This window comes from Sturnus vulgaris, chromosome 26, assembly GCF_052056855.1.
Source record: "Sturnus vulgaris isolate bStuVul1 chromosome 26, bStuVul1.hap1, whole genome shotgun sequence".
Classification (NCBI taxonomy): Eukaryota; Metazoa; Chordata; class Aves; order Passeriformes; family Sturnidae; genus Sturnus; species Sturnus vulgaris.
In genome coordinates this window covers 4,373,761-4,394,567 of record NC_142268.1, presented here as the reverse complement: position 1 = coordinate 4,394,567, position 20,807 = coordinate 4,373,761, and the positions used below count along the sequence as shown (strand labels likewise).

The following is a 20,807-nucleotide window of genomic DNA, read 5'->3' as shown; positions in this document are numbered from 1 at the left end:
TGAAGACCTAATTAACATCAGAAGCGAGGAAATCAGTATCCAATATGAAACCAAATAGTAAGAACTGCGCAACTCGGGACCAATGAACATGAAACTGATGGATTTCTACAGGACTGTATAAAGTTTGAGAAAAGTCATGGAGCGTGGTCCCCTGCGGCTGAAGGGCAGCGGGGACGCCCTGAGGGTGAAGGGTGAAAAAAAGGCGGCGAAAGACAAGGCCCAGATCTTGGAGCAGATCGGGAGCAGCAAGCAGCAGCAGCAGGAGGAGGAGAAGCGCGGGCTGGACAAACGCACCTCGGCGCAGGTGGCCTTCGAGAAGATGCAGGAGAAGCGACAAGTGGAGCGGGTCCTGAAGAAAGCGTTGAAAACCCACAAGCAGTGGAGGAGATCAACAGGCACTTGGATGCTCTGACTGAGCACTGCAACATTCCCAAAGTCAGCTGGACTAAGTGACTGGCCTGCTTGTCACGGCTCTGAAGCTGGGCTTTCTTTCTATCAGGCAGTGCTGCCATGTGCATCTGTCTATTTTCCATATTGTGGAATATAACTTCTGAGCCTTTGTGACTTTATATTGTCTTATAGTCTTTTTTTAAAAAATCAAACATCCAACACTCCCGGTCTTCTCTGGATTAACCAAGCCCAGCTCCCGTGGTCTCTCCTCACAGATGCTCCAGACCCCAAATCATCTTTGGGGCCTCTGCTGGACCCTCTCCAGTAGCTCCTTGTCCTCCTTGTCCTTCTTGTCCCAGAACTGGACACAGCACCCCAGCTGTGCCTCACTGCAGCCGAGTGAGGGGCAGGATCATTCCCTGCCCTGCTGGCCACACTCTTCCCAGATGTCCCCCGGGGTCCCATTGTCCCCCCGGCCCCAGGACACTCTGCTGGCTCAGGGACAGTTTGTCATCCACCAGGACCCCCAGGCCCTTCTCTGCAGAGCTGCTCTCCAGGGTCACTCCCAGCCTGTGCTGGCATTTGGGGTTGCTCCTCCCCGGGTGCAGGACTCTTCCCTTGCTGAACCTCCTCAGGTTTCTGTACACCCAGCTCCTCAAGGTCCCACTGAATGGCAGCTCAGCCTTCAGGTGAATCAGCCACTGCCCCCAGCCTGAATCATCGTGAAACCTGATCAGGATCCATTCTATCCCTCCAGCAGGTCGTTGCTACACAAACTGAACAAGGCTGGACAATCCCTGGGGACAGTGCTGACCACAGCTGGACTCTGCTGTGCATAGCAGGCCCCTCTGAGCTCTGCATTCAGCCAGGCCCTCCCCTCCAATTCATTTATTCCACATTTCCTGTGTCTACCTACGAAGATGTCACGGGAGAGCATCCAAAGTCTTGCTGAAGTCAGTCCTGGTGCCAAACACTGCCAGAACACCCCCACACATGGTTACGGGGAGGGGGGGAGGCTTTGGGGGCCTGTCCCAAACTCCCTTTCCTGCTCCAGCCCCACGGAGGTGACAGCAGACAAGAGGGAACCCAGGAGAACCTGAGAGCCCCTCAAACCCCAGCCAGAGCTCCCTACTCAGCCAGAAGGCAAAATCCCAGACAGGGATTAAGTGTCAGGGTTGAAGTGATCTCTGGAGACCATCCAGTCCAACTCCTTGTGGATTTGAGATCTGGGGGGTGCAGGTCTGGGCTGCTTTGATCCCCGGCCAGCACCAGGTACTGTGAATGATCATCCACAGGGAAACTGAGGCACAGAGCCCCAGAGCCACCCCAGAAGAGCCCAGTGGTGCCCCACCAGACACCCCTGCCTGAAACAGAGCACCCACAGCATCCAAGCAAACTAGACTGTGTTGTATTTACACTCATGGACAGGGAGGAAGGAACAGGGAAAAGGGCAGTGCTGGAGAAGCAGGTGGCTATGGGCTTTCCCAACGGATCCATGGGAGCTGCTGCACTTCCTCGGGGCTGGTGGCTGCAATTCCTGCTTCCCCTGAGAGTGAGGGATCATTCTCAGCCAAAAGCTCAGTGGCAAACCCAGCCTGGCCACCCAGCTCCACGCTGACGGCCCAGGTGTATCCAGGGGTAACACATGCAGACACTTGTGTGCTCCAGACATAATGTCAGTGTTATCCAGAAGGAAAAACGTGAGGAAAAGGCTGGCAAGAGGCAGCCTTGCTCCTCTCTGTGGTGGAGTGGGGAATCTGCATCAGTTTAGGACGTTCAGATGCTACTGGTACCACCAGAGGATGGCAGCTGGCAGAGAGCACACACTGCTTTGGCTGGAGCAGACTGCAAAAACCAAACACTCAGATCTCCCCACCAGTTCTGGGCAGAACTGCCACAAGCAGGGCAGGAAAACAGCCCTTAGAAGGAAGGAATTGCTGTGATTTCCCCAGCTGGGCCCTGCAGCTCTGCTCTCCAACACCGAGGGAAACACTTCCAAAGCGTGGGATGGCCAGCAGTGGGACAGAGGCTGCTGCTTGTCCCCCGGGACACATCCGGGTTTCTCTGTTTGTGAGAGCCAGAGCCCCGTGGCCACAGCCCCGCCTCAGGTGTTCCCAGGAATTCCCCGGGCATGGGAGGGGCTGTGGCTATGCCCCAGGAGCCTCTGCCTGCCTTGTGCTGCATCCCTGACCCCAGGTCCTCCCAACAGAGCCCTCCGGGTGCTTGTTCTGGAGTGGTACTGAGATGGCATTTGGCTTTTCCTACACCTCCCTTCCTGTGTGTGTGTGTGCACCCCCAGAGCCTTCAAAGACCCTTTTGAGGTGCTTGAGGCATTTGAGCATGTTCACTATAGCCCAAAGTTCTCCTTCTGCCTTCCCTTCTACCCTGGAGCCCTCCCTGGGCCTTCCAGCACCTCAGGGAATTCTGAGTCTTTCAGTGAGCCCAGAGCCCTCCAAGCACCTCTCCCTGCTCCCCGGGTCTCTCCATGGGTGTTTTTGAAGCTCCGCCAGGACTTCTGGGTACCCTGGGACCCTCCTTGTGACTTTCCCTGTGTCCCAGTTCCCTCTGTCTGGCTTGCAGAGCATCTCCTGGGGACCTGGCCCTGCCTCTCATCCCACAGGGAGGGAAGAGGTAGAGGAGAGCAGCTGGGTGGGCTCCCCAACCTCTCCCCAATACCAGCATCGCCCACACGGGAGGAGGGGACCCCACTGTCAGCTGGATGCAGGGACAGGTCCAGAAGCAGAGGTGTAGGGACCTGAGCTTTGTGCACAACCCTGATGAGAGTGACTCGTGTAAGGCAGAAGGCAGGGAGAGAGGAGAGAAAGGAGAGGAGAAAGAGGAGAGGAAAGACGGGAGAGAGGAGAGCAGGCACAGGCAGCGCTGAGGGACACACCTTGCTGGGAATGCAGCTGGGGTTATCCAGGGGTGCTGAAGCAGGAGGCTGGAGCAGGGGTGTCCCCGGCTCCCTCCCTGCAGAGAGAGGCACAAGGCAGCAAGCAGAACCTCCGAGAAGGTCCTGCCCAGCCCACATCACTTCAAGCCACCAAATAACTTCCCTGTGCCAGCATCACTGCTCAACCCCCTTGGTGCTTCTCCAACAGCGTCAACATAGGGTGGGGAGAAGGGTCTGGGGTGCTGGAACTACAGAATCAACTTATCTGCATCTGAGAGCAAACACCTCCCGGGGAGCAGACGGCAGCCTGGCTGCCAGGATCCCCCAGCTCCCGGGATTGCAGGCAGAGGGAACAGAGTCCAGCTGCTCAGGGATTGTGGCCACAAATCCTGGGTGGTTTGCAGGACTCAGAGCCGCCAGGAAGGGAAAGGCTGCCCGGCAGAGCCCGGCCACTCACGCCGTGCAAACCACCCGGAAAGAGGAGAGTCCGAAGGTCTTAGCGCTGGAGCAGCAGGGCAGGACGGTCCCTTTCCTTTGGGAAGCTGGTTGAGAACACATCAGCTGAGCTGTGGCTGTTGGACAGGCAGGAGGGGAGAGGAGCAACACCAACTGACTGCCAGAGGTGCGAGGAGTCCCCATGTCCAGGTGCCGGGTTCGTGTGCGCTGCTGGAGTTACCCTCACACCGCCGCAGGGGCTGGGAGGAGGAGAAGGAAGGCTGGGAGGAAGGGGAGGAGCACCAGGCAGCCTGGCTGCAGTTCGATCTGCTCAGACCCCTTCACAACTTCTGAATCTTCTCGGCGATAACGATGGGGTTTTCCTTGCGGATCTTCTCGGCAGCTTCTGCCTTGTAGTCGTAGGGGCAGGCGTGCATGTCAGAGTACCGGTGAATGGCACAGAACAGGTTCCCACAGCGGCAGTCGAAGCCTGTGAGGAGGAGGAGCAAGGACAAAACCACATCAGGCCCCATCCAGCCGGGCAGGAAAGCAGCAAGGCCTGGCTCCTTCCTGCCATGCCAGGAAATGCCACCAAGGCAGAGAGAGGGGCAAGGAAGGGGGGCTGGTTGTCCACCACAGGCCAAAGGGACTCTTCATTTGGGGAAGACCGTGGGTGGCTCTTTGCTTTCCTCTGGCTCAGGAGCTCTGCATGCTTTGGGCAGCCCCAGCTGTCACATGGTGGGAAACGCTCGCAGAGCAGCTGCTGTCCATGTTCCCTGGGGACAAGGGACGTGCCAGGCACTGCAGAGTGCCAGATTGCTAATCCAGACTCCCCAGGCAGCCCGAGCTGGAGCGGAGCCCTCTGAGCCAGTCCAGCTCCCCAGGGTCACACAGCAGCAGCTGGACTGACCAGCAGCAAGCAGCAGAGCTGTCACCACGTTAGGATCATGTTTGAGATACTTAGGCTTCAAAATTCCCAGTGTAGTCACTTCACTCAGGGGCAATGATCAGAGTGCTACCATCAACACAGCACACTGGGAAAGCAAGGCAGGGAGCAAGCAGGGGATGTACTGCAGGGAATCTCACTGCCAGGGAATCATACTCTGTCCCTTCACCTTTTTCCAACTACAGGCTGTAAAGCCCACAGATACCTTGCTCCAAGTTTACTCCTGGCTGAGAAAACTCGTTTTATTCTAAATACCCTGAATTCACAGGAGTTCTCTGTAAGATGAATCCTAAAGAAGAGAATTTCTCATTGTTTAAAGCTCTTAAGGAAACACTCATCCAGGAAAACAATCCTCTCTGCAAACTGAAGGCTGGGCACAGAGTACCCGGCCCAGCCTCAGCCTTATCAACTCACCTCTATTCTAGGACAGTGCCCGTGGATTTCCAGGCAAGCTCAGGTTCAAACTTTGCCAAAGTCTCTTATATCCATGAAAACAGCCAGTCCCTGGCTCCTGGATGCACCAAGCAAGCTACAGAAGCAAGTGCTCTGCCAGAACAGCATAACCTGCACAGCTCCAGAGTTAACTTTTTTCCAGGGAAGCACTAAATGCCAGAGATAATTTAGGAGAATGATGTTTTTATTAACAAACCACAGCCAACTTCACTGCTTTACTTTACAGGAGCCATTTTCCCATTAATAGCAGTGCCCTGACATCCCAGCACTTCTCTCTCCAGCTTTACAGGCTGCATGCTGAGAGCCATCCTGCTCTCAGGAAGCTAACAGTGGAAATCAGGCAGCATTAACAAATGGGATGAGTCTTGCAGAGGGATTTTCCATTTGGGTCTAGCTCAGTTCATGTCACTGTTACGAAAGCTTTACCACAGACCTGACCAGGAGCGGATTCCAATCCACAACGAGCTCTGCCTTCCTCTACAGCAGCTTCTGCCAAGAGGCAGAAACGACCAAGAGGTGCTGCTGCATCCAATCCTGCTCCCAAGGGCTGCCAGGATCCTGGCAGTGAGTGGGATGTTCCCCAGGCTGCTGCCTCAGCCAGTGCTGTTGCAGGTCAGAGCTCTCCTCCCTCCTCTCCTGCAGCACCATGGCTCCAGGATGGATTTGGGGGGAACCTCCAGCCTCTGACCCTCCAAACCCAGCAGCACCACAGCACTGTACTCAAGGGCTCTCACTCTGGACTGCTTAGGGCACAGGGAAGTTTTCCCAGAGCCAGGCACTCACCAGTCAGCCCAATCTTCTTCCGGCAGGTGAAGCAGCGATTCTTCTTCGGTTTCGGTTTCTCCGAAGCCATCTTGCCCTCAGCCGTGTTCTGGGATATCTCAAGCAGGGTACCTGACACAGAGGCAAGAGTTTTGCTGCCCTTCTTGATAAACCAAACGTTAATTTTATTACAGGAGCTGCTTGAGGCTCTAGTGACTCTGTGTGTGCACACTGCCCTGGCTGACATACCCCAAACTGTGAGATTTGCCTTGTTTCTCAGAGATCTCCACCTCACAGCTTTCTCTCTGTTTCAAATGCCTTAAATCCAAAGCTGGAGTGGCCACTGGACAGTGACTGGATAGTTACTACAGCTCAGCTGCTGTACAGCAGCACAGCTGTCAGCTGAGCCCACAGTTAATCTTTGCAGGGAGGAAAAAAGTTAACCCCTTGTAAGTACTACTAATTATTTTTGCTGACTCTTATGTAAGTGTTCCCCATATGTAGGTCTTAGAATGTTTTACACAGATATCCATCACTGCCTCTAATCTACCAAAGGGAAAAATGAGCTCTCAAAGCCAGATTGTTAAAGGTCACTGATGCTTAGCAGGATTTCCTCCAGTACCTAAGCAGGTTAGAGAAGTCAACAGGAGGGAGGAGCTCCAACTGCTCATTGGAGCACCTGCGGTGCAGGCTGCTCTGAGGAGACAAAACAGAGACAGCTTTATGGAGCTGACCCTAAACAGCCTCCTAAAAACTACACAGGCAGATGAAAGGGACAGGCTCTCCCAAGCCTCTTTTTAACAGCCTCTCACCTGCCTGTTCTAAATCGTCTCCTGGGCTTGCAGGCAAGGGATTACCAAACCCAAAATGCCTATGTGTGGTGACTAGAGCCTGGCTTTTCAGCAACCAATAGCTCCTGGATTTTTTTAGCTTTCAATGCAAGCAAGCTGTCAGCTGAGCAAAGGAGGGTGTCTGCATGCAGATCACCTGCTTATGGCATCAGCTGGAGGATGTGCCACGCTGGGCAATCACTCTGCTGCTCCTCAATCACATCAGGGCATCCACTGTGTAATACCCTCCGAGGGACAGGTGCCCCCATCACACGGGGTGACAACAGCAGGCCTCCACTACCCCCAGGCACTGTCACAAACGAGTCTCCCGTCTCCAAGCCTCGATGGATCCGTCTCCCTTCCTCCCCCTCGGGAGCTGGCAGGGGAGTGCCGCCAGCAGAGCCGTGGCAGGCTGTGGGACGCTCCGGGCTCGCTGCCATTCGCTGCGAGAGGCGTCATGGAAGATTATCCTCCTGCCAGCCACTCGAGGGTTGGCAGCCACTCAGCCCTCAGCCCACAGAGCAATCTCTATTGGCCTGCCCTCAAGCACAGTATTTGCTCTCCTCCCTGTCACCAAAACAAGAGTTTCCTCCTCTGCTCTCAGGTGTGCCTTTACTGCCGGGAGGGGACACACCCCAGGGTCAGCAGCTGTCCCTGCTGCTCCAATGGACTCCTGAGCTCAGTGTCACTCAGATTTGTGTAAAGGACAAACCAACCACCCTACCTGATGAAGAAGAAGCTGATGAGGCTTCATCTGTCTTGCTGAATTCCTCTGTCTCGTTGCTAGTTTCCTCTCTGGATATGCTCATGGCTGTCATCTGATGGGTCACAGGAGTCTGAGCGCTGGGAGCATGTGCAGCAGACAAACAAAAAGAGAAAACACAACTATCTTCATTTGATGGACGGTTATGTGGGAGACACCTTCAGCCCATAAAGTTTATTTCCTTATATTCAAAAGTAGGTCAGGAGCACAGCAGGTCAATTCCCCTTGAGATCTGGGATCAAAGTTCTTTATAGACATAAACGGAATGAATCTGTGATGATCTCAGTTTCCCTTTCCACCCAATTATATCTCAAAGCAAAGCAAGAACCCATACAAACAAGTGCAGGGGCAGGGAATCACAGTTATGAGTCAGGGCTGTAATGTGATGGTAGAGCTCAGTGCAGCCCTGTCCTCCTTCCCATCAAACAGGCCCAAGGTCTCTATCCTGCTGTCACAGCTTCCAGACTGGGTCATCAGCAGTTGCTTTCATTTAAGAATCACGGGACATTCTGAGTTCATGATCCTCGTGATCCTTCCAAGTCCAACTCTTGGCCCTGCACAGGAAAACCCCAAAAATCCCACTGCTTGGGACTGAGCAGAAATGGAACAGCTGAACAGAGCCAGGGACAGACAAGGTGCACTGGCTCCAGGAAAACCAAGATAACAATTTACTACCAACCCTCTGGTACCTCACTCTACAGATCAGACATCAGCAGCAGCAGGGACATCTCAATCTTCCAAATAAACCAGAGTCACAACGCAGAGATTGACCCAGCCCGTTTACAGACTGGCCATGTAAAGGATGACACTCCCATCTCTGTGGGTACCTGTGTACCAGAGCTGGATTTTAGCAGGGTTTAGATCCCCTCCAGGCTCTGCCCCTACCTGGCTTTTGCATCCTCAGGTGTGGAGTCTTCCTCTGCACGCTGTCCTGCGATTGCCTCAGGAGCCATGGGGCTGCTGCTGGGACCACTGGGTGCTACGAGACAACAGCAGGCTTGGTCAAGTCTCTGAGAAGTACCAGCAAGTTCCTCAGGTGCTTGATAGCCAAGGAGAAAGCAGAACAAGCACTTTCCAGCAGGCTTCACACTCCTGCTCCCTACTGGAGCTGGGAGGGCTTCCATATCCCTATTCCTACACTCTCCTCTCCAAATCTGTGTATGGACTCTGTGGAACAGCAGGGCTGTCTGGATCTTGAACCCAATGGCACTTTGTAACTTCTCCAAGGTGTAAGAACCAGATCCTCATCTGCTGAAAGGAAATGCTTCAACAGACACCTGTGGGTTTGTATCAGCTGACGATTTAAGCTGGGGTCTTAGGCAAACTCTTTGTCAGGAAAAGTCATGTTCCTGAGCATATTTTGTGTGGGTGACTCCATGATTACCCTCAGGAATAAACTGTGAAAGAACTGTCAGAGGCATTTCTCATTCTGTACATGGGGCATCTGCACAAACCCCCAGCAAAAGAAATCCCTGGTCATGTTTCAGAGAGCATCCTTCCCCTACTCCCATCCCAAGTGCAGGAAACAAACCTTGTAAGTCATAGCTTTTAGATATCACACTGTTAAGATAAGAATATTATACAATTAGGCCAAATAACATTTCATTGTGGGGCTTTGTCATGATTTCCAGCAGTCAGCACCTAATCAGGGAGCAGGAAATAGCTGAAAGCTAGGATCACCATTAGCAAATGTGAAATTTTACAGTTTACTGGAAGGTGCTGGCTAGGATGGGGCTTCACTAACTGGGAAGAAAACTAGTGCCCCTCCTGATAGGGAACAGAAGTGCTTGAGGGCTTGGGTCATTGATTTAGTGCCTTGGGTATCCATGGAAAGGGGAAGATGGTTTTTCTAGGAGGGGGTAAATCTGCTGGTGACCAGGTACCAGCACCATGCTCTATCACAGCTATTGAACACAGTTTGTATCCAGACACCCACTGAAGACAGATTTACAAGAAAAAATGCTCTACCTGGAGGGCTTATCCGGTCACTGCTCTGCTGCCTCTGCAGGAACTCCTTGTAGCACACGGAGCACATCCCGTTGGTCCGGGGGCTGCCATAGAACCCACAGCCCGTGGTGCACAGCAGAGGCACCTGCGTCTGGTTCGTCTCCTGAGCCATCCTCGCTCCTCTGAGGCACCGAGCTACAACCAAGAATCAAAAATAAACTCAGGACAGCTGTGAGGGCTGGAGCACTTGGGCATTGTGTGCTGCAGCTGATCAGGAAGGAGCACAAAGGATCCCAAGAGAGCCCAGTTCCTGCACGTGCACAACAACACCACCCCAGGCCCCTGAGCACTTGGGGCTCCTAAAATCCATGTCTTGGGGCCCTAAGCCACCCAGAGCTCAGCAGCCAGGAGCTGCCCAGAGCCAGACTGGAAGGCAACAGGAACTGGCTCCCGGCTCTCCCTCCTGCACCACGAGGCTCCCAGAACTCCCAGTGACACATGAGCACATCAGACCCGAACAATCCACTCTCCACCGCTACAAAATGTGCCCCCACAGCACTACTGATGCCCCCTGTGAACACCCACACCTCAAACACCCAGTGCAGGCCTAGTCAGTCACATTTTGGTTTTCATTTCAAGCCCGGTTTAGTTTTTTAATGCTCAGGAAGATGACGCAAGCAGTGCAAAAAGAAGCCACTGACGCTCTGTTCTGACATACGTGGGTAAGGGGAACGTTAGCATGGTTAGGTTGGAAATAAAGATAAGGTTTTGTTTCCAGCAGTAAGACGTGATTCCAGAACACCTTCCCAGGGAAAACAGCTGACACAGTGAAACCTAATTTTAAATTTAATCTTAATAATTTCTCTCTGGATCACATGCAGTTACCTCCAACCCCAGGAACTGGCCCCTTCCAGCCACACACGGTGTAGCATTTACAGGGCCAAACCCACCACAGTGCTCCAAATGAGAACCATGAGGCACAAACAAAAACCACACACAATTCCAATGCGTGTGGACAACGTGGCTGCAGCCACTCCAGCTCTGACACAGAAAAAGGAGAAAGGATGTGTGCGAGACCATGGTGGGTGCGGGTGGCTCCAGCTCGGGCACAAAGCCACGGCGTTGGTACCAGGAGCCCCGGCAGTGCTGCCTTTGTGGGATACACGAAGTACCCGGCCAGCTCTGCCGCTTCCCTTCCTGCTCCTACAAAACTTGCTTCACCAAGGGAATAAACAAGACGAACACGAAATCATTACCCTGCCAGAAGCGCTCCCGTGGGACGGAACCGGATCACCTCTGGTTTATCCTCCTCGTCCTCAGCTGGGGGATGCGGGTCTCGCCTCCGCACCCGGGGGTCCCTCGCAGAGCTCAGACCAGCGCTCCCATCGCCACACTGGGATCCTCCCGGCCCGAACCGGCCTCTCCTCGGGCACTCGCAGCCAGGGCAGCCCCGGCAGCGGTGGATCCCTCGGGGGTCCCGGTGCCACACGGACAAACCTTCGGGAGCTGCTGTCGATCGAGCGTCCCTGCAGAGAGAAGGGGCCGCGGGCTCAGCGCTCCCCTAGCGCCGCACGGCGCGGCCGGACGGACGGGCCCGAGCCGCGGCCCCCGCGGTGCCCGGGCGACCCGGGGCTGCCGGGACCCCCCACCAGGCTAGGGAAAGACCCCCGCCCGCTTCTCCCGCGGCTGGGCCCGGCCCGCCGCCCCCGTCCCCTGCGGCCGAGCCCCGCGCCCCGCTCCCGGCCCGCGGCGCTAATCGAGGCCGAGGCTCCGCGGCCTGCGCGGAGCGGGAGCCCCGGGCCGGGCCCCGCTCGCCGGGCCCCACTCACCGGCGGCGGAGGAGGGCGGGCGGCCCCGGGCCGGGCCGGGCCGGCCCCGGGAGGCTCAGGCGAGCAGCGGGCAGGGAGCGCTGCCGGGAAACATGGCGGGCGCGGGCCCCGAGCGCCTCCCCCGGGGAGGGCCCGGGACGGGGGGGACGGGACGGGGGGGACGCGAGGCCTGGGACGGGGCCGGGGGTGTCGGTGTGAGGCGGGGATAGAGCCGGGGGTTGTGATACCCCCGGGCACAGGGGCGGGGGCGGAGGGGAGGGGGCTGGGGTGTGGGTGTGCTCCAGCAATAGGGGAGGGGGCTGTGATCCCCCTGGCTGTGAGAACAAGAGAGTAGGGGTGCTTCGGAAACAGCGGAGAGGGTTGTGACACCTCCCTCCCCCGGCCATAGGGACTGGGGCATAGGGGAGGGGGTGGGGTATAGGTGTGCTGCAGCAATGGAGGCGAGGGCTGTGGGTCCCTGGTTATAGAGACGAGGGTATACGTGTGCCCTGACTATAGGGAAGGGAGCTCTGACCCCCTTGGCCATAGGGGCGAGGTTATAGATGCGCCCCATCTATAGCTGAGGGGGCTGAGATCCTCATGTGAGTATATGGGGTGGGACACAGCCAGACTCCCCTTTAGAGAGGACTGCAGCGGCTGGGTCACAATCAGACTCGGGCTGTAGGAAGAGCGGTGAGACCCTTGTGCTTTAAGCTATAGGGCCTGGGACACAGATATTGCATGGCTGTAGAGGCTGGGACACTGCAGGGGCTTCAGCTGTCGGGCAGAGGACTGGGGACATGGCTGTAACTGCAGGGGAAGAAGGTGGACAGCACCCTGCTCACACCCCATCCAGAGGGGCAGGATGCAGCCAGCTCTACCCAATGGATGGAGAGGGGCTGGGACCCTCAGCACTGAGGTCTGGGGCCATACACCATCCACAGTGTGGCTGGGTGAGATGCTCCAGGGGCCTCCAGCTGGAAGGGGTTCCCGGCTATAAACTGTTCGTGCTGCTCTTCACCAAGCACTGGATGATGTGGGGGTTTATTCTATCAAAGCTTTGCTCGGATGGCCCAGTTGAGTCATGGGGCCGATTCCTTTCTGAGCTCGTGTGCCCAGCCCTGCATCCAGGACTCTCCTCCGAGCCCATGTGTCCGTGCTGGGAGTCCAGGATTCTCCTCCAAGCCCATGCCGAGGGTCCAGTCCTCTCCACTCCCGGGTTCCCCGGGGCAGACCGAGCAGGAGCAAACACCCACTCCCAGCTGTGCTGGGGCTGGGGAGCACCGAGCAGCAAAACCCCTGCAAAGCCACAAGGCCAAGGTCTCCTCAGGAGTCTCTCCACCACCTCCCCGCCCAGGGGGACTGCAAAGAGCTTTGCCCTGAGCCCTGAACTCCGGCGGGCTGGGGCGAGGGGTTCGGCCCGGTTTTGGTTAGAGGAGAGGCGTGGGCCACACTCCGCTCTCGGGGTGCCCTTGGGGGAGCCTTTGGGGCAGCGCAAAGGTCCCTGCGGGGACAGGTTGAGACATTTCCCGTGGCACCCACCCCGGGCACATCCGGGCCGGGGCCGCGCGGCCACCAGGTGGCACCAGGAACCCATGGACGGGGCACCCAGGGATGGGGGGAGTACAGGGATGGGGAGTACAGGTACCCAGGGATGGGGGGAGTACAGGGACGGGGGGAGTACAGGGATGGGGAGTACAGGTACCCAGGGATGGGGGGAGTACAGGGACGGGGGGAGTACAGGGATGGGGAGTACAGGTACCCAGGGATGGGGGGAGTACAGGGACGGGGGGAGTACAGGGATGGGGAGTACAGGTACCCAGGAATGGGGGGAGTACAGGGATGGGGGGAGTACAGGGATGGGGAGTACAGGGACGGGGGGAGTACAGGGATGGGGAGTACAGGTACCCAGGAATGGGGGGAGTACAGGGATGGGGGGTGCAGGTACCCAGGGATGGCGGGAGTACAGGGACGGGGAGAGTACAGGTACCCAGAGAAGGTGGGAGTACAGGAACGGGAGGTGCACAGGTACCCACAGAGGGTGGGCACACAGATACCTGGGGAAGGTGAAAGCAGAGGTACCCAGGTGAGCACGCGGGTACCCAGGGACAGTGGGTGCACAGGTACCCACAGAGGGGGCTCGTGCAGGTTCTCGTAGAGGTGGACACACATGTACATGAGGATGGTGAATACACAGATACCCTGGGAAGGTGTGTGGGTTACCAGGGAAGATGTGTGCACAGGTAACCGGGAAGGGGTGGGTGTAGAGGTGCTCATGGAAGGTGAGGGCATAGGTCACTCACACCCCCACACCTGCAGCTTCCCAGGCATCCCTCACTCACTGCCAGCCCCATGCTCCAGCCAGCCCTGCAGAGGGGGTCCCTGGACCCTACTTTGTTAATGAGAGTCTCTCAGCTAACAAGGCTTCCTTGGCTAAAGGGGGGGGGGGGGGGGTCCCCTTAGCTATTGCAGACCCGGGCACTTGGGGCTGCCAGCTCCAGCCCAATGAGCCCCTGGCTCCTGGGGCTCCACCATGCACCCTCTGGTGCTGCTGTCCTGCTCCCCAGGCCCTTCAGCTTTGGGGATCAGGGCACCTTTTAGGGGGACAAAGCCCAGCAGGCCCGGTGGGGCAGGTGGAGCACAGGGGCTGCTCTCAGGGCAGTTGCAAGGGGACTGGGAGGTCCCTGACCCTGGGGACTCTGAGATCCCAGGGCAGCGTGGTAGGAGCTGGGGACACTGTGTTGGGGATGCTGTGCTGGGGAAGCGGGGGGCACGCACAGCAGAGCAGTCCGGGCAGTACGATATTAATACACATTTTCCCATGGTGCTCTGGCACAATTTTCAGAGCCAAAGCCGGAGGGAGTTCCTGGTCGACACAGCCTGGGTTTGTCCCTTCCCCACTCCACTCTCCCCTCACCCCCAAATCCACCGGCCCCCCACTCCTGTGACTCCCACAGCACCAGGACATGTTGCTGCAGCATCGTCTCCATCTGTCCTTGAGCCGTGGGAGAGGAGAGCGGAACTGCCTCCATCCCTGCCGGCATCAGCCCTCTCCACAGCATCTTCTCCGCCTGGGTTATCTAATGGCTGTGGCAGAGCCTTTAAATGTCACCCACTAAAGAGAGCACGACGGCGTCCGGGAAGGGAGGGGAGGCTGGGTGAGACAGGATGGGAGAAACAGGAGCAAAACAGTATCGATTTCCAGCCAATTATCACTGTTATCAAAGCAGAGCAATTAAAGGATGATGCCACATCGCCAATACCCGGCTGCCCCTCCGAGGCGAGGCGCGGGCTCACCAGCTCTGTCAAACACTCACAAATACACAAACACATCCAAGTGCCTCGTTCCCTCTGTACATGTGTGTCCGTGTGTGCTCGGAGCACAGGCGTGTGCTCTCTCTCTCTCTCTCACACACACACGCACAGGGGTCCTGAGCTCCGCGGCGGCTGCTGAGCTTGTTTTCCCCGTGGAGTTAATCTCCCCAGCCCGCTTCACTGCCTCGTTCTCCGTGCAGCCAAGATGTGCCTCCATCTGGTTCTCGCTGAGCCCAGGGAGGGTGGAGGGCGCTGGGGACGGCTGGCAAAGCACTGCCCAGGGCTCTCGCCTGACGAGGGGATGGAGCTGCTGGAACTTAGCGCACTTCTCCTCAGGTCGCCTAAAATACTTTCTCTTCGTGTGCCCATCCCTCCTTCTCCCTCCTCCTTCCCGCAGCCCCAAGGTGCGGGGTCTGGCTCTGACCCTGCTGCACCCCAGGGGTCTCCCAGGCTGCCAGCTGGGCACTCGCCTTTCACATGTTCATGGCTCTGAATTACACCATCCCTGTCACTCGGTTTGTTCAGCTGGAGCAGAGGAGACTGAGGGGAGACTCCTCGGGGGCTGCAGCTCCTCCCGAGGGGAGGCAGAGGGGCAGGGGCTGAGCTCTGCTCTGGGCCAGGGCCAGGAGCCCAGGAAGGGCTGGAGCTGTGCCAGGGCTTGGCATGGAGCTCAGGGCAAGGTTCTTCCCCCCGAGGGTGCTGGGCACTGCCCAGGCTCCCCAGGGAATGGTCCCGGCCCCAAGGCTGCCAGAGCTCCAGGAGCGTTTGGACAGCGCTCTCAGGGATGCTCAGGGTGGGATTGTTGGGGGGTCTCTGCAGGGACAGGGGCTGGACTGGATGATCCTTGTTAGTCTTGTCTCACTCAGAATATTCCAGGTTTTTATGATTCTGTGATTCCATCAGTGGTGGGTGGTGTTTGGGAGCAGCAAAGATGCCAGCAGAGACCAGACCTTTTGCTCAAAATGCAGCCCAGAGCAGTAACAGGGATTATACATGGACCATACTCTGTGCCACAACACAGTGATTCAGTGGCACTGGCACAGGGTACTCAGAAGAGCTGTGGCTGCCCCTGGATCCCTGGAAGTGTCCAAGGCCAGACTGGATGGGGTTTGGAGGAGCATGGGATAGAGGAAGGTGTCCCTGCCCCTGGCAGGGTGTGGCACTGGATGAACTTTAATGTCCTTCCAAACCTAAGCCAGTCTGGGGTTATACAAACACCTTCAGTGCACAGCTTGAGACATGTCAGTGTGGTTCCAGTACTGAGAGGGTCAAACCCACAGCCAAGGTCAATCCCTGGTTGGGCAGACCCCAAAACCTCCCTTTCCCAGTCTGGCAGCCTTGTCCCCAAGAGCTGTGCTGCCCACATCCAGCGGCAGAGCTCCAGAGCAGCATCTCCAATAGCCACTCCAGCCACTTCCATCTCCCTCCAGATGCCTTCCCGAGCATCTGGGGAGGAAGGAAAACTGGGCTCTGCTCCTATTGCCTGGGAGGGAGTTTATATGGAAAACCACGGAGGCTGACAATGGCAGGAGCCCTGAGCTCCTTGTCTGGCCTTGGCCACACTTCTCTGCAGCTCGGGTGCCCCATGCTGGCTCTCACCACTGAGAATTGCTGCTTCCCTGGGGAATGAGCAGAACCTGAGCCCTGAGCCCAGCCTGGTCTCTGGTCATCCACACTTCCCTGTCCCCTGGATCCTGGCCGTGCACAGCTAACACATTAACCTAGTGCTGCGCCAGCCCCCGGCCCCGCGCTCCCTGCCTGTGTGACACATATCTGGGTGAGCAGAGAGGTGTAGGGGGGCATCAAATCCTTTTAAAAGGCTCAGTGGGTTAGAAACCCCCTTGCAATTACCACCTTCTCCTTGTCTGGTGCACACAAAGGACCCTCCGGGGCGCTGGGCATGTTCCTGACAAACCCAACACAGCCGCGGGGGCCGGGAGGAAGGGACATGCAGGAGCCTTTTCAGACTCTGCTATTTGGTTGCAAACTGCTTAATTTCCTGAACAAAATGATATTTTTGTTGTTGTTGTTGTTTTGATGGAAAGGACAGCACTTTTTTGGCATGGTACAATCCCAGGGCTATTCATCCGTCACCACAGCAACGAGCTCCATCAATGGCCATCCGAGATTGCGGATGATTAGAGACAACATGTAAAAGGTGGAAGACGCTGGGCACCTCGAAAACCTCATCTTCCCAAATGACTTGAATTATCCTCATTATTTCTCCCCGGCCAATTCTCTCCCCAGTCCGCAGGAGACGTCGCTGTTATATAAACACGGGAAGAGCCAAGTTACGAGAGCAGGTGGATGAGAAGGGAATGGTCTCTTCTGGTGGGGACTGACCTGGAAAGCTCATGACATGGAGGATGAAACCCTCAGAGATGTTCAGGGAGTTCTTCCGTGCCTGCAAGGGCCACGCAAGGGTGGGGCCACGCTGCTGTCAGGGCAGTGGGGACCATGGCTGAGCCTTTGGGAAGAGTGACCGTGACCTCTGCTTTTCCCTAGTACTGCAGGACATCCTGCAACGCTTCCCTGAACTGAGCAATCCATTCTGGGGGCACAGTGAGGAGCTTCGTGTTGGTTTGCTCTTGTAGCACTTCAAGGACCCAGCCCATCACCACCAGAGAGAAAGAGGTCACTGGAGCCTGGTGAAGGTGTGACATGTCCCAGCAGAGGGACTTCCCATGGTCACAGTGTCCTGAAACATGGCAGCCCTGAAACTTTAATGCTCACCTGCAATATTCATGGTGCTTTCGACAGCAGCAAGGTGGGAATTGTGCAGAGCAGCCTGAATATTTCATGGGGGGCTCTGCACTGGGATTTTGGGCATGGTTTCCTCCACTGCCACTACAGCCCCACCCTGCCATGGAGTCTGAGCTCTGGTGTGGAGGAAGAGTGATGATTTGCAACCAGAGTCCCTCAGAAATAATCAGTGCGTGTTTTGGCCCCTGCCCAGGGTGAGAGGTGAGCGTGTGTCCTTTTGGGCATCTCTCTGCTCTGGGGTGATCAGGAGACCTTGGGTGCCAGGTGTGGGTCTCCAGAGTGACCTCCCAAACTGGCTTTGGTGGATGTCCCCCACTCTGAGTCCCCAAAGCACCACAGAGCGTCCTCAAGTGCCCACCTTGGCTGGGCTGTCCTAGCGTCACTACGAGGGACAGGGACAGCAGCAGTCCCCAGTCCTGTCCTCTCTGGCTGTTGCAGAGTTTTTCCCTTGCTACAGGCCCTTGTCCCAGGGCCATGCAGAGGCATGGGAGGTGAGGGTCACACGGCTGGGATCCAGATCAGCTCTCCATTGGGACATCCCCACTGTGAGCCAGGTGCTCACAGCCAGTGTTACACAGGATCCTGATCTGTATTGACCCAGCCCAGCCCCAGACCAGTGACACCACAATGGTGGGGGAGGTGATGGTGAGAACATCAGCGATCTCTGCAGAACACCAGCAGAGAGCAGCCCCTCCCCAGCCCCTCTCTGTCCCCCTTGGCTGGAGCCCTTCCTGAGCACTCCCTGCCTGCTCTGCAGCAGCTTTGGGGGGTGCTGGGCAGTGGTTGCCTCTGAAGTGCCCTTAGCTGGAGCCCCGAGGGCAGCAGAGCCCCATGGCAGGGACAGGGCTCAAGCACCCTCGTGGTTCCAGCAATGCCTCAGAGCCCATCATGGTGCATGTCCCCTCCTCACTCCGTGCCTCAGTTTTCCCTCTGTATCCTGGGGATGACCCCTCTGTATCCTGGGGATGACCCCTCTGTCTGGGGTATTTTCCAGAACCTCAGGCAAGAGAACAGGATATCAGTGGGCTCCTGACTCCACCCAGGGACAGAGCCCAGCCTTGAGCACACAGATGGGAAGGGTGCCCGGGGGACATGAGTGCCAATCCTTCTCTTCATCCCATGGAGCAGCACAAGGAGGCACAGTGTGGCTGCTTCCCCTGGGCTCAGCACTAGGCAGGATCAGTTTTGCTTCCCTTCTGCAAGGGTGCTGGGGCTTGTCCTTGGAGCAGGGGACAGGGGACTGCTGTCACTGCCCCTGATTGTCTTCTGGGGTACAGGGACACGAGGAACAGCTCTGCCCCAGTGTGGGAAGGTGGCTGTCAGTGGTTGTTCCTGGAGAGCAAACCCTGCACTGTTTTGACCTCCTTTTCTGCAGGAGCCACCCCTGCTGTCCCCCAGTGTCACATGTAAGATGCTGGCAGCTCTGCTCTGGGACATCTGTGCCATTCAGGGGCTCCATGTGCTGGCTCCTGGCTTGGGCTCTTCCCCTCCTTCAGTCCCCAACGTGTCCCAGGTCCCCCTGCTTAGGGAGCACCACCTGGCCAGGACATGCACCCCAAATCCCGCCTGCCTCCAGCTCCCCAAGTCCCCCTTTGGGTCCCATCTGCTCCCCAGCAACCCCGGCACCTCAGGGCAGGGGAGGAATGGGAAAAACCACAACAGGGTTTTTTGCAGGGAGCCGTGGCTCGATTGGAGCCGATAATTAACAACAAGAGAAGATCGATAAGGGAAGCGGCTGTGCTGCAGCCAGGGACAGGGACTGGGACTGGGACTGGGACTGGGTCTGGGCTGGGGCCCCTCCTGCCGCTCGGGGGTCCATGGACCCCTCTCTGGCACCCTCTGCCACCTCAGTGCCCCATTTCTGCTCGCATCCCGCATTCTCACAGGAGGAGAAGGAGGAGGATGGGAGATGCACACGTAAGGGCTTATCCAGGTCCCCCAGGGGAACCAGCCCACCACCAGGCTGGGGGTACAACAGGGGGACCCCCCCTCCATCCCACAGACCCCAGGCCACACAGGCAAGGGAGCTGGAGCGACGCTGCAGGTCAGGGAGCTGCGGGGTGGGAGAAGGAGTTAATTCCTACACCGAAAAGCTCTTTGCCGGCATCTCGTGTCTAATGGAAGAGTCATGTCGGATTAGCGGGCGGGCGCGCGAGGCGCCGAGCGAGGGCCCAGCCTGGCGGGCCGGGCCCCGGGGACAGCCGGGGTAGCCATGCGGAATGGCAGATCTGGGCCACTGTGCCAGCGCCGGCGGCGGCCGCGCCAGCACCACGGCCAAGGACGGGCGCAGGGAGCGGCCCGTGGAGCTCCCACGCGGGTTCCCATCCCCGCCTCAGCGTCCGCTCCTGGTGCCCAGGGATGCTTTTCCTCTGTTCCCAACCAGCCCAGAGCAAAGGTGGTTCACAAGGAAGGAGCCCCGAGCCCTGGCGGCTCCGCAGCCGCTGCAATCCAATCGCCGAGGGCGAGCAATGCCCGGGCGATGGAAAAGTGGGTCAGGCACATTGGACACCATGTGCTCCTCCTCTTCTTTCACACTCCTTATCGCAGAGCCGATGGTAAATAAACCAGCCCGTCTCCCCAGCAACCCAGCCGGGCGCTGGGCTGTGCCGGGAGCGGAGTCCAAGGTGAGCCACGGTGGCAGCCATAGGAGCCAGCTGGGAGCCAGGAGTGAGCAGGAACCCCCAGCCCATGGGCACAGCACGAGAGCAGGGTCTGCCCGGTGGCCAGGGAGTGCCATCCCAGTCTGGTGGGGTGGGAAATGTGGGAAAGGCCCTTGTCTGGGTGTGATGCTGCCTCTGCAAAGGGCACTGAGCTCTCCCAAGCGATTCACTGGTTCTGGCAGAGTCCAAGGTGGAAAAACTCTTGTGACCAGGAAGCATAGTGAGGTATTTGAGACACCTTGTCTCCCTTGGGCTCTGTCAGCTGGAGCAATGGCTGAGAACATCAGAGCATCCCTGACCCACTGACCTGTAAAAACGAGGCATCCCAGAGGGGCCCCACCTTGTATCATCCCACCGAGCATCTCCCTCCTCAGGTAACCCCAGTGGCTCCCCCGAGGCAGGGCTGGGTTGCTGCCACCCCCCCCTCCAGCTGCTTAAACCAAGCAGAGCCCTTTGTTTTCTGCTTTCATATTATTTAATTCTCCTCTCCTCACTTGCACTGCAGGGGCAGTGGCTAAGCCCGGGGCTTTGCTAAGCCGGGATCGTATTAAAAGAACAGAGAGGAAGAGAGTTTCTGGTGCTAAGCTGCTTGTGGTAACAAAGATGGATTTAAGGAAACTGCTCCCATAGCGATATTATTGCCCAAAAGCACCCAACCCCAAGGGAAAGCGGCTGGGATGCAGGGAAAGGCCCTGGGAGGTTCCTGCTGGGATGCACCAGCAGCAGCACCGGCACTGCAGGGCTGGGGGTTCTTGTGTGGGGCCACCAGGTGAAGCCCCCAGAGGCCACAGCTGGAGCTGGGACCCAAAACCAGAGCTGAGCCCCTCAGCCAGGACTGGCAC

General features: G+C 57.4%; 1 protein-coding gene and 1 pseudogene across 1 annotated transcript; one reads left to right on the top strand and one right to left on the bottom strand.

The window, feature by feature from the left end:
- Positions 1 to 569, top strand: LOC106858003 (protein FAM32A pseudogene; annotated as a pseudogene).
- A 1,207-nt stretch (positions 570 to 1,776) lies between these two features.
- Positions 1,777 to 11,365, bottom strand: LOC106858002 (AN1-type zinc finger protein 5-like). Its single transcript, XM_014884398.2, has 7 exons — positions 11,249 to 11,365; positions 10,676 to 10,945; positions 9,441 to 9,614; positions 8,358 to 8,451; positions 7,434 to 7,552; positions 5,901 to 6,011; positions 1,777 to 4,208 (listed from the first exon to the last, which is right to left on the bottom strand). The coding sequence occupies exons 3-7, from the start codon at positions 9,589 to 9,591 to the stop codon at positions 4,060 to 4,062; spliced, it is 624 nt and encodes a 207-aa protein (XP_014739884.2). The 5' UTR covers positions 9,592 to 9,614; positions 10,676 to 10,945; positions 11,249 to 11,365; the 3' UTR covers positions 1,777 to 4,059.
- Between the last annotated feature and the right edge of the window lie 9,442 nt (positions 11,366 to 20,807).

Bases quoted from the DNA above. Each gene is read 5' to 3' on its own strand.
- LOC106858002 (XM_014884398.2), bottom strand. From the start codon at position 9,591: ATGGCTCAGGAGACGAACCAGACGCAGGTGCCTCTGCTGTGCACCACG. The intron at 6,012-7,433 runs GTAGGGTGGTTG...CCTCTGTGTCAG, and splicing joins ATCAGCTTCTTCTTCATCAG to GTACCCTGCTTGAGATATCC. The intron at 4,209-5,900 runs GTGAGTGCCTGG...TCCTCCTCACAG, and splicing joins GAAGAAGATTGGGCTGACTG to GCTTCGACTGCCGCTGTGGG.